Raw genomic sequence first — 12,968 nt, forward strand, 5'->3', positions numbered from 1 at the left:
GATTTGTAACATAGGCGAGTTCCTCCACCTCCCTCTGTCTCAGCTTCTCGTGCAAATAAGGATAGCAACAATACCTGCCAGGGTGCTTGGTGGACTTAAATGGGTGAATGGGGATCAGCACCTAGGACAGTGCATGGCATGGCACATTAGTGCTAAGTGTTACCTGGCCAAAAGCTTCAGGCTCAGGCACTGTGGCCCACTGATTTTTATTTTTATTTTTATTTTTATTTTTATTTTTTGAGATGGAGTCTCGCTCCGTCACCCAGGCTGGAGTGCAGTGCGTGATCTCGGCTCACTGCAACCTCTGCCTGCAGGTTCAAGCAATTCAACTGCCTCAGCCTCCTGAGTAGCTGGGACTACAGGTGCACACTACCCATGCCCAGCTAGTTTTTGTATTCTTAGTTGAGACAGAGTTTCACCATGTTGGCCAGGCTGTCCTCAAACTCCTGACCTCAAGTGATACACCTGCCTCAGCCCCACAAAGTGCTGGGATTACAGGTGTCAGCCACCACACCTGGCCTGGCCCACTGATTTGTACATGGTTCCCAGTGGGTCACGGTGCCCTCGCCCTGAAGCTTTTGGCCAGTTCACACTGGCCTCAGAGCCCTGTGCCAGCTTCTCAGGGGGTTCTCTCCACTGTAAAGAGGAGATGACAGTGCCTGCCTCTGAGAGTTGTGGGGAGCACAGAATGGGGACTTCCTATTTAATAGATCTGAGAAGCCTTTGAGGACGGGCTATGGTTAGCCAGACACGGTTGTGGAGGCCAAGGTGTTTCAGTGCATTTGACAAGCAAGGTTCATGCCATGATGGAGCTGACAGTGGGGTGGTGTACACAAGCAGATGAATGTGATTATTTCTGGTAAGTATGATGAAGACAGGGAGGCAGGGCAGTGTGGGTTGAGAGTGGCTTAAGGGTGAATGCCTCTGGCGATAATGTGCAGAGAAGACTTCTCAGACAGTAGAGATCTGATCTGACCTGCATGAGATAAAAGAATTGGGTTCTGGACAGACCTGTGAGTGGGCTCTTCCAAAGGCAGAGGAAGTGCAAAGGCCCGGGACAGACATGAGAGTGGCATGTTTAGGACAAGGGAGGGAAGCCGGCATGGCTGGAGCACAGACATAGGGGGATGGTTAGAAATGGGGTCAGGAGGCAGGTGGGAGCAGGTAATGTTGTGCCTCTTCAGCCCTAGTAGAGGCTCTGTGCGGATCACAGTGCTGTGAAGAGCCACTTGGGGGTATCTATCAGTGGTGTAAGGAAAACTGCTAGCACATTGCTTGCTTGGACTACATTGGGAGCTTGTTAACTGGGTGACATCCATATACACACTAATGACTGCGTGCGTGATGATCTCCAGGGTAAGAGACAGAGGATGAAAACTATTGTTTTGATTTGTTTTAAGTGACAAATTATTTTGTTTGAAACTAAAACTGGAATGTCATATAAATCTAGGAATTTGGACTCTGGTGTACACAATAGGTGGCCCACTTGGAGCCTTTTTAATCTCTCACGTCCAGTTTTATTGAAGGTATTTTCAAAAGGTAAGGGGACATTTGGAGAGGATGTGGAGGAAACTAACAGGAAAAGTAAGGAAATAATAGGCAGGGTCTTGTTTTTGAGTTGCCCAGCACAGTGCCACTCCAGATGAATGTTTAATAAATGCCTTTTGGTGCTGACCTCTCCCCAGGTGAGCTATCTACAGCAGTACATGAGGACTGGGGGCAAGGAAGGGCTAGCCTCCACTTCCTGTTAATGATTCTTTCATTTGACCCTCTCAATAGCTCTGGCAAATTGACAGCCACTGTATAAGAACTGTACCTATACCAACTGTAACTGGGGATTGCACTTTGAAAGCTCATGAAGTTACATGGACAGTGATCATTGCATTGTATCTTCCCATTGTGGTAATGTGATCTCCACAGATGGAGTTGTGCAGTGCACAGCCTGGGCAGCCATACATGGCTGTCCTGCCTACAAGATAGATTTTATCCTTTAAAAAAAAAAAAAAAAAAAAAAAAAGTCACATGTAGCCCACCAGCGTTAGAGAGCTTGCCAAGGGCACATAGCTAGGATTAGTAGAAGCTGGATCTGAATGTAGATAATACCCAGAGAATAGCTGCTCCTGCACCTGGCTGCCTCTCACTGTTAGGTAAAACAGATTCAGGTAAATGAAAATAGGATGAGGTAGAGAATGTTGAGGACTGTGGGAGACGAAGGCTGAGAAGAGATCAAGGAAGGAGCAAGTCATTCCGACTTGGAAGGCCTGGGCAGGCTTCATGGAGGACGGATTGAGCAGGCTCTTGGCAGAGTTGGGGGCAGGGCACCCAGAAGCCATTTTACCACATTGTTTTGCGGCCATGTCCCTCAGCCACTTCCCAGCTGCAGCTGCACCTCATCCGCAAGCTGACGACTCACACCCATAATTCATTCATAAACATTTATTTCTATCTAAATCAGCAACTGAATGCGTCTATTGGTGGTGGCGCGGGTGCTGTGCAAGGCACTGATCCACTTTGTGGGTTGGCACAGGGAGGCTGGCTGTGCAGTTTTGATGGCGCTGTTTGAGGAAATTAAGTGCCCTGAGCAGTTGCTTCATAGCCATTTTCCAAGGTGGAAAATCAACATCATTTGCCTGCACTACACAGATAAGGTTGGCTCGGGAGCTCTGCTTTCTCTAGCTTAGAAGAAAGGTCGACTTCCCTAGTGGGCTTCTGTGTGGGGAAACATACATGGAGGAGGAGGAGGATGATAATTACAATAATCATAAGAGCCCCTAACATTTATTATTTATTAAGCACATTGTATACTCCAGGGCCTGTGCTAAGAATTGAAGAGAAGTCCCATCTTTTCTTACTTAGGGTTAGGTTCTGAAGTCAGCACGTAAGAGGCAGAAACTTGTACATAGCCAAAATTCCCCCGATTGTCCTTTGAAATTGTCCAAAGCTTTCATGGTGTATGTATGCTTCGGAATAGTGGTATCATGTAAAAATAGAACAGTGTGACTTTGCATAAATATATTATCAGTCACCCTCTCCCCCTCACTCTCCAGCAGGGATATTGAGCATAGAAATTGGGAGAATCGCCTAATGTTTTGTTTTATTTCTCTCTCATCCTCTCTTCCCTCTTCTATTTAATCTCCTAACTTGTATATATGAGTATTTGAACTCCCCTGAGTTCAGTGTTCATTTAACTCAACCCTGCTCTCTCACTTCATGCCTACAGCACTTCTCTGAGACTACATTTTCACTGCTATATTTTTACAGAGGAGGATACTGAGACTCCAAGAGGTTCAGACAAGGTCCTGAGGTTGCACAGCTCACAGACTGTGGGACCAGGATGCAGGCCCTAGGTGGGCCAACTCCAGCGCACACCAGCTGTCAGCTGGGAAGGCAGGAACTTTCTCCCTGGGGCTCGGCTGTCTCCCCTGCGGTGACTTCTTAGACCCCCTCAGCTGACTGCACTTGAGCTTTAGACCCAACTAATGATCCAGCTATTACCAACTTGGGCCTCACTTTTAAAAATAAGTGTTTCAACCAGTCTGGCCCTGAGATTTAACAGCCGATATTGTATGCACATTAAACACCAAATGATTGTTAACGTATTTATTGAAGCTTAACAGGCATCCAATATATAAACGATGACTCTCTTATATGGCTGTCAGACCTCAATAAACATGTTTAATAATTAATTGGCATTAAGCAAACATAATTGTGTAATTCTAAATTAAGTGCTCAGTGAAGCATATTGAGAATAGAAAACCACAGTGTTTTATTACTTAAAGTTCAGGCTGTCAGTATGGCTTTTCATAGACCAAGAAAAATACCCTGCTTTCAAAGACACAACCTGAGCCTCCTGTTGGCCTTGTACTGAAAGCCAGGAGTTGTCTTGTTTCTAGACCCTCAGATCTGATAGACTTTTTTTTTATTTGTCTTGCTGTTTGCCTTCCTGTGTATCCACTTTTGGGATTCTGATGTCCCAAGCCAAGAGTTGTGTGATGTAATAGAGTTTTTGTATATCAGCTTTCAGTGGAATTACCAGTTTTGCTACAAATTTGTTCTGTAAAGTCACTGCCAACTACTGGATTAGTGAATACCGAACCATTGCTCCTAGGAGAAATGCAAGGTTAGGTTCCTGTAAGCCTCTGGTCACAACATTTTTGTCAACTGATCGATCATAACCTTGTTTTATGTGTGTCTCTGTTTAACATCACCTTATTTGACATATACGGTTAGTTCATGAACATTGAACTGAGTTCAACAACACTGTCACTCATGCCTGGAGGAAGCTTCTGTAACACACATATTGTCTCCATCAGGCGCTTCACAGCCTTCTTGCACTGATAACACTAAGTGCAAGCATGTCCAGCCCTTCAGCACTATGTGTGGGGGCCACTTGAAACAGCAAAGTCACCAATGAAAAGCACAAAAATGTGACAAATGTGGTGACACTCACTAGATCATGAAAAGGACATTTGTCTACAGTCCAAGGGCTGAAACAGGAAGGCAGAATGTGGCCTTGTTTGACCTCCATGGGAATGTGTGTGTCAGGCGACTATAATTTTTTGCCACTCTCTGCGTGTCTGACAGTGACCATGAAAGCACTGCAAATATTGATTTTGAGATTAAAAATAAATTTCAGCAAGTAGGCAGATTCACAAATACAGAATCCATGGATAATGAGGATCGCTTGTAACCAGATTCCAGGAAGTGCAGCCATCTGCACATCTAAGCATCCTGCATCTTCTGCCTGCCTTTGCACGGTCTGTTCCACCTGCCTGGGACACTGTCCACCCAGTCCCAATGGTGCTTTTGCTCTTGGTAGGGACACAGCAAATATTTGCTGAGTTCAACTGAATAGTTTTCAAACAGGGACCCAAAGTAAGTGTCATTTGAAAATGTACTTTACTTTTCTTTAGTCATCATTTCTTTCAAAGTTCCTTGCTATTATTTATTATTTCAATTTAGTTAATATTCTTCCTTGGCTTAAATTAACTTCCTATCTCTCACCTGCCCATAAATCCTTCAGAGACTCTGAAAATTAAGCCATTTTCTCGACTGGCAATGAATCCCTTAAGATTCATGCAGGAACAAGGAAAAGCATGCCCCCCACGGGCACTCCTGCCTGGGTCGGATCAGTGTGACAGTGAAAAACTGTCCTCAGGCTCCCGTTCATATATGAAACCCATCCACATCTGCCCTATGGGGAGGCGTGGAATCAGATTGAAACCTCCATAAAAGAAACATTGGAAAGCGCTGCCATAACTTTTGAAAGTCACTCTTCAGTGGCGATCATTGGAGTTGTGATGGGCAGGTAGGGGATGCTCTGAGACCATTGGGGTCTTCTTGGGCCTCTCACACAGTTTCCATTGCAGCCCCACCTAGAAGGTTTGGAGCTGCAGGTGGATCTTGGCTCTGGAGTCCAGTAAAGCTATGGGTTCTGCAGGGATCTTTTGGAAAATTATGTTTTGGAAGACTGCAATTTTATTCCTGAGGATTTTAAAGCATAAATAAAGGCATATTATGAAATTCATGCAGTGAATGACTATTTTAAAAGTTAGAAAGTAAAAAGCAGATAGCAGCAGTCTCACCATCAACAAAATATATGCTTTTTTTTTTTTTTTTTTTTTAAGACAGAGTCTCACTCTGTCGCCCAGGCTGGAGTGCAGTGACCGGATCTCAGTTCACTGCAAGCTCCGCCTCCTGGGTTTACGCCATTCTCCTGCCTCAGTCTTCCGAGTAGCTGGGACTATAGGCGCCCGCTACCTCGCCTGGCTAGTTTTTTGTATTTTTTAGTAGAGACGGGGTTTCACGGTGTTAGCCAGGATGGTCTCAATCTCCCGACCTCGTAATCCGCCCGTCTCGGCCTCCCAAAGTGCTGGGATTACAGGCTTGAGCCACCGCGCCTGGCCAAATATATACATTTTTAATATTTGGTGCATTTGGTCATTCTCTCTCTCTCTCTCTCTCTCTCTCTCTCTCTCTGTGTGTGTGTGTGTGTGTGTGTGTGTGTGTGTGAGTGTGTGTGAGAGAGAGAGAGAGTTCTTAGTATAATTTTAGTCATACTGCATAGAAACATTAGTATTCTTTTTTTCCCCCACTTAACATGGCATCATAGACATGTTCTCTGGTGTTACCTAGTTCACATAAGCCTCATTTCAGACAGCTGCAAATTAGCCACTTGGTTGGTTGCACTGTAGTTTGCTAAACATTCCACTATTGTTAGACATTGTTTCTAGTTTTTTTGTTTTTTTTTTTGTTTTAACTCTTTAACAGTGCAATCTACTTTTTCATTTTTTCCTAAAGTTAGCAGCCTGGAATTATTCTTGGCCCAGATTTTCAAAAGTAGAGTTACTGGATCATTGGGTAGGGACACTTTTAAGCCTCTTGATAATGTCACCTCATTGTTTTGAGTGTGGGAGTGTGCCCATCTCAGCAGAATCTTCCAGCATTGGGTTATCATTTTTGAATCTTTGCTAAATTTTAATGGGAACCAGAGTTTGTTTCCTCCCAGTAGCAGTGCTCCGCCAGACATCCAGCTTAGAGTGTCCAGGCCTTAAACAGTATATACATGTGTACACTACAATCTATATTTTTAATTTTTTAAAAAATTGATGATACTGGCAAGTAATTTCTTTGTTTTGTGCTTTCTCCAGTATTTCTTGAAAGTATCTTATCTTCCAAAAGTTTCTTAGTGTCCTTTGGTTTTTATTTGGATCTGTTTACTCTCTGTCCCTTTTTCTTTTCTACCAATGGAAAATGCAGCTCTTGAGGATGACGATTGCCAAACAACGGCTCGGAGACGAAGAAATCGGCGTGCGACACTTTGCAGCCCATGAGCGTGAAGACTTGGTGCAGCAGCTAGAGAGAGCTAAGGAACAGGTTCTCACTAACATCTATTCAGAGTTGGGGATGCGTTTGCACGGCTGGACACAACACAAACAAGAGTGGACCGTGTCCCCCGTTTCTCAGAGTATGGGGTGACTGGGATGCACGTTGAATGCTTTTACTTCCTTGGCGCTGCACTAGGGTCCCAAGCTGACTCTTGGGTTTCTGGCCTCCAGCAGGCAGGTCTGCTCCCTGCCATTGAGTACCATTGTTCTGAACACAACAAGAAACTTTCCTCCTACCCAGGACAGACAGGGAGAGAACAACACATGACAAACTTGGCCTTACTTTGCAAGTTTCTGCTAAAATGCTGAGCAATGCCTCTTAGGCAAAATCTCAACAAGTGCAAAATCTCAACCCTAGTTAGGTAACATCTAAGAGAACCTAAAGTTCATTTTCTTCCTCTTACTAACTGAAGAGCAGAACAAGATTTCTGGGTCTAGAGTGGATTTGAAAAAGTATGGATTTGTAAGACACTGGCAGCTGCAGGGCATCCTGAAGTAGTTGAGGGTTCAGTTCTGGTTTTCCAAGCTGCTGCACCTCTCCTGTCTTAGATATAATAAGTGTCTGGCAGGAAGTCATCCCTCACTTTTAGCTGTTATTGTATTTCAGTGTGTGGCGCTTATGGTTTTAGGGCAAGTGGGTAGTGTTAATAAACTCTCTAAAAATCAGTCAACCAAGTGGGAGGCTCCATCTCTGGCCATAAATCCGGTGCCTGAGGAACATCTTGGGTAAGGGTACTCCCTGTGGTTTTAGATTGAGTCTCTGGAGCACGACCTGCAGGCTTCTGTGGACGAGCTTCAGGATGTTAAAGAAGAACGGTCTTCCTACCAGGACAAAGTGGAGAGGCTCAACCAGGAGCTGAACCATATCCTGAGTGGGCATGAGAACCGCATCATTGACGTGGACGCCCTGTGTATGGAGAACAGGCAAGTGGCCAGGCCCAGGCCTGTGTGTGGGAGGAAGGCTGGCTCTGTACAGGCCTGCAGGTTGGGAGTTATTTGCAGCCCTATTTACTTTGGAAAAAATTGCCTTACAATTGAAAAGAAACTCACTCCCCCAAAATGATGACATCAATGCCGTGTATTAGTTGTAAGAGTGAAAAAGGAAAGCAGCCCACACCTGCACAGCTGCACACATCTACCTTCTCTTTCCCTACACCTTCCCTGGTAGGTCGAGAAGGGCGAGGAACCCATGAGAGTTGCTTGTTATTGCCATCAAGGAGAAAGAAAAGAATAAGAAAATAAATTGAGAAATTCCCTTAGCTGTTTCTTTTCCCTGAGGCAAATTTCAGTATGTGTGTGTGTAACTTAATGTTATGCCTGGTGTCGCCTCTTCCTGCCTCTCTTCCCAGTGGAATCGTCTTAATGAGAATTATGTGAAAACTGTGTTGATATCCCTTAGGGGATCTCTGTGAGGGCTGTTTTAACGTGGGGTGTGTGCGATTTGGGCATGTTTGACCTTGATTGCATTCATTTAAGAAAAGGTCACAAACATGCACGTGTTTCTCCTTTCTAGTGAGCAGGCAAGGTGTTATGTGTAAAAGATAGCTCTTCTGGCAAGTGATTTTTGTTTTTTCCTCTTATACTTCAGTGTGTGTTTTTTATTTAGCCCTTAAACACTTCCTAGTTTTATATATTCTTTTCCAGGTACCTTCAAGAGAGATTAAAGCAACTCCATGAAGAGGTCAACCTCTTGAAATCAAACATTGCCAAATACAAGGTAGCAAAATCATGATGACAATGATGGTGATTCACTATTGTGCATCTAAATGTCATTCTATTTTAATTCCCTTTTATGTGCCAAAGATATTTTAGTACTTGCCTGCCATCCCAGATAGAGTCTAATAAGAGCTTTAACTGGGTAACCAGTGAAAACTAAGAATCCAAAACAAAAAACCAAAGCAGCTTTTCACAAGAACTCCTTCTGCAGCTGTTATCTGAACAAGGCATGCCCACCCAGGATGTGTTTTAGTGCCTGGTGTAGCCTCTTCACTAGAATCTGGACTTGTGTATTGCACAGCCTTGGTCTATTTGCAATTAGGTTTCTTACCCATTTTCTCTATAACATGTTCACTCATCAGATGCCATTTCTCTCATAATCACCCATAAGAAAATGGTTTCCGAGTGATGAAGAAACAAAGATTGGGAAGGCACAGTCTAAACCATAATGTTCACGTCACACTGCAAGGACAGAATGTTTAAATTCTCCCCACTGTTATTTAGTCTAATTCCAGCACCATTAGTTTGATAATATCTATTTCTGCAGATGTTAGTTGTAAGTGTTATAATTAGAAAAATCTCCTGGGTTTCTCTGCTTGGAAAATAGATTGATTTCTCTTCCTGAGGGTGAAGTTTTACAGCCATCTAGATACTTAGAAGAACCTTATTTTCCTGGCTTTTGACATTAGCATTTGTTCTCACAAGTCTCCATGCTGTTCTTCCTTTCCATTTTGTGGGGGCCACACATTATACCAGTCTATCTATATGCATTCAGCCAAAGAAGGATATAACTTTTGAAGTTGTATAATTAATCCATAATTTTTAAAAATGTGTGGATGGATTCATTTAACAACATTTATTCAGTTCTATGTGCCAAGCACTGACTAGATGCTACATATCAATTTTAATGTAAGTCTGTTCTAGGAATGACATGTAGGTGGCACATATGTACTTCCTTAATCTGTATCCACGGCAGACATCACTAATTGATCATGGCTCTCTGTCCTTCCAGAAATCACCATTGGTGCATGAAAATAAACCTAGTCACCATCTCATGTCTATTCAGAAGGAATTTTCATTACTAGTGACTTCACATGTTAGGCTGCATTCTTGCTTCAGATTTGATTTAATTTAACATGTATTAAGTGCTTTTTGTATACAGGGGACTGTAATTGCTATCATTCTGCCATGCACCACCTTTGTTGGAAAAAAAAAGTCTTCTTACCAGGCCGTAAAAATTATAACTCTTGGGCATAGACTTGGAATTCTAAATATTAGGCTAGCACTTGGAGTTTGCAAGGGGTTCTTGTGTGCCAATGAGAGGAGACATCTGCTAGGTATTTTTCCATTGTTGACTTTTCTGATGGGTTTTTATTCTCTCCCAATCCTGTTTTAGAATGCTCTGGAGAGACGGAGAAACTCGAAGGGCCAGGGTAAATCCAGCAGCAGTGCTCTGACAGGAGTCCTGTCTGCAAAGCAAGGTAGGATATCATGCTCCAGGAAAGACCACTCATGAGCGTAAAATACTAGAACTGCAAGGCCACATCCCATCCAGGATGCTGCTTTTGTGGTCTGGGAACCAAGGCGATCCATAGCACAGTGGTTCCCTGACTTCCACGTGCATCAGAGTTGCGGGGAGGGCCTGTTAAAACACAAATTACTGGTTCCACCCCATAGTTACTGATTCAATAGGTCTGGGGTGTGACCTGAGAATTGCGTATTTCTAAAAAGTTCCCAGGTGATGCTGATGCTGGTTCAGGGACCCCACTTAGGGAACCACTGCATTCGAAGTTTTTCTAATGACTAGACCCCATTTGGGCATATTCCCCTAGATTGTGTTCGCCTTTCCAGAATGTTCTCCCTTTCCTAATCACCAATTCAGCATCTCCAGGGATGCGTTTTGACCTCCTTGAATGTCCCCTTTTCCTGGCCTCTAGGATCAGAAAAGTCTCCTAGCTGCTGAAATCATTTTCTCACATAACATGTGACTTTTTCGAAGAAGCTTTTATTGATTGCAATTTTGTTCCTCCTTCTTGTCGATTCCAATGAAAAATAATGATCTTCCAGGAACAGTCCAGGGGAATAAATAGCAGCACACTGGCTTCTGACACTTAATATTCAGAATTCAATGCTAAACATAAGTCTCAAGTTGAACATGCTCAGCTGGCCCACTTTTTGGTTGTTGATAGTGCAGACCAGCAACTATCATATGGCAGTCTTAATCAGCACTACAGTGGCTTAAAAAAAAAAAGTGCTGAGTCTCCAGCCTACATAACAACCAAGGCTCTTTTCCAAGCAACTTCTTTTTTCCACTCAACCAGAAAAGAACACCCTAGAATTGTTTTTCAAAAGAAAACTACAATACTCTATAAAAATGTGAAGTAGCCCATCTAAGTTTAGCTCTGGATACCATATATAGCAAACCATCTTTGAATGTTGATACCCAGTGTTATCATTGATGTGGGGAATGCCAGCCACACTCAAACACTGTGGCAGAACCATCAATCTGGCACAGCCTTTCTAGAAAACCTGTGATGAAAAAGCATTCTATCAAGAATCTATTGGTAAACGAAATCTATGACTCTATGGCAGCGTGCTATGGAAAGCCTTAAACTGGCCCCCTTTGAACCAACAAAAAACAATTACCGACATATGCAGACGTTTTGCTACAAGACAGTTCTTCATACATTGCTTATAATAAAAAATATTGAAAACACAATAAATGTCCAGCAGTAGTTAAATAACTCTATATCTGGTTTTTTGTTTTTTTTTTTTTTTTTTTTTTTTTTTGAGACAGTCTCCCTCTGTTGCCCAGGCTGGAGTGCAGTGGCGCGATCTTGGTTCACTGCAACCCCTGCCTCCCAGGTTCAAGTGATTCTCCTGCCTCAGCTTCCTGAGTAGCTGGGACTACAGGCGTGTGCTACCACGCCCAGCTAATTTTTGTGCTGTTAGTAGAGATGGGGTTCCACTATGTTGGCCGGGCTGATCTTGAACTCCTGACCTCAAGTAATCTGCCTCTCTCGGCCTCCCAGAGTGCTAGGATTATAGGCGTGAGCCACCACACCCGACCAAATAATTCTGTATCTATACACGGACTACAAAGCAGCCATCCAATTTTATGTTTTAAGGGAAATCAATGATGAATAATATTGTTAAGTGAAAAAAGCAGGGTTTTTTTTTTTTCATTTTTGAAAATAAAATTTGTGAGATTTATATTGTTTCTTTTTTTTTTTAATGTCTGGTAGGAATACCAGTGGTTGTTGTCCTTTTGTTTAACTCTTAGTTTATCTCCCTTTGAAGAGTGCTTTTGAAATACCCAAAGCGACTTGAAGAACAGCCATTCGGAGTCAGGAAGGACACATACGCAGGAGCACCTGAGTGAACCTAGGGTAGAAAAAAACGGTGGGAGAAGAAGCAGAAGTTGCAGATGTAGATTGGGGCCATGCTATGGATGGGGCTGGTGGTTTCTGAGAGCAATTTAAGCCATTTCAAGCCCAGCCAAGCATAAATGGGGAAACATAGTTGTAACAGCATCACTTGTGAAAGAGTCACAGATGTTTTAGTAGATAGTATTGTCATATTATTCATTAATAGTGTTTTATTGCCAAAGAAGCTAAGGAAATCTTACATTCTATTCACAGAAGTAGGAAATTTGGGATAAAAGAAGTGACAGTCCTACTATGTGCTAAGTTAGTATACCACACTGTAATACCCTTTATGTATTTGTAAGTGGCATGCAAACAAATTAGGAATTTTTTTAAAGTATACACTTTAGAAACTAGACAAAAAAATAATTTTCTATCAGAGCCATCCCTAGATGACTGGAGACTTGTTAGCAGACTCATCCAGGGCAGGATATGCACAAGGGGTGGGTCTCTCTCATGTGGGTCTCAATCCTTCAATTACATGGAACTGTGTATGTTGTCTGGCTTTCATTTTGAACTTGGCCGTGAATGGGATTTGGCAGTTTGTGGAGTAACAAACATCCAAGAACAGCTAGATTTTGCATAATGTACTCTTTCCCAATATTTAGATATTTGCTATTTGCAGTCTGTTATGTATCTTTTTGCCATATCTTTGTGCCACCTTGCTATTGTTTGCTTAATGTTTTTCTTTAAGTCGATTTTAAAGTGATTCATTTTACTTGGCCTTATCCTAAGTAGTAGCACCTGTGAAATCACTGGTTTGTTATGCCATATATAACCTTTTCTATAAAACCTTCAAACAAATGCATAGCTACTAAAATACAAAACGTATTTTGAACTTTAAATAATCTCCTAAATTATCTTATCACCTGCCCGGGGTATCACATGGTGGGAAACTGACACAAAGCAAGGTGCTTGGAGCTAGGAGTCATTGGCATTG

At 42.8% G+C, this 12,968-nt stretch overlaps 1 protein-coding gene across 3 annotated transcripts in view; it reads left to right on the plus strand.

Annotated features, from left to right (window-relative positions):
* The window catches only part of CCDC149 (coiled-coil domain containing 149), a 108,194-nt gene that overhangs the window by 69,117 nt on the left and 26,109 nt on the right, over positions 1–12,968 (plus strand). For all 3 annotated transcript variants that reach the window (XM_010362987.2, XM_030924235.1, XM_030924230.1), the window contains 4 exons: positions 6,760–6,876; positions 7,639–7,811; positions 8,532–8,604; positions 10,000–10,084. In XM_010362987.2, the coding sequence (XP_010361289.2) occupies positions 6,760–6,876; positions 7,639–7,811; positions 8,532–8,604; positions 10,000–10,084 (448 nt within the window). The remainder of the gene's footprint in view (positions 1–6,759; positions 6,877–7,638; positions 7,812–8,531; positions 8,605–9,999; positions 10,085–12,968) is intronic.

Source organism: Rhinopithecus roxellana, chromosome 2, assembly GCF_007565055.1.
Source record: "Rhinopithecus roxellana isolate Shanxi Qingling chromosome 2, ASM756505v1, whole genome shotgun sequence".
Lineage (NCBI taxonomy): Eukaryota > Metazoa > Chordata > Mammalia > Primates > Cercopithecidae > Rhinopithecus > Rhinopithecus roxellana.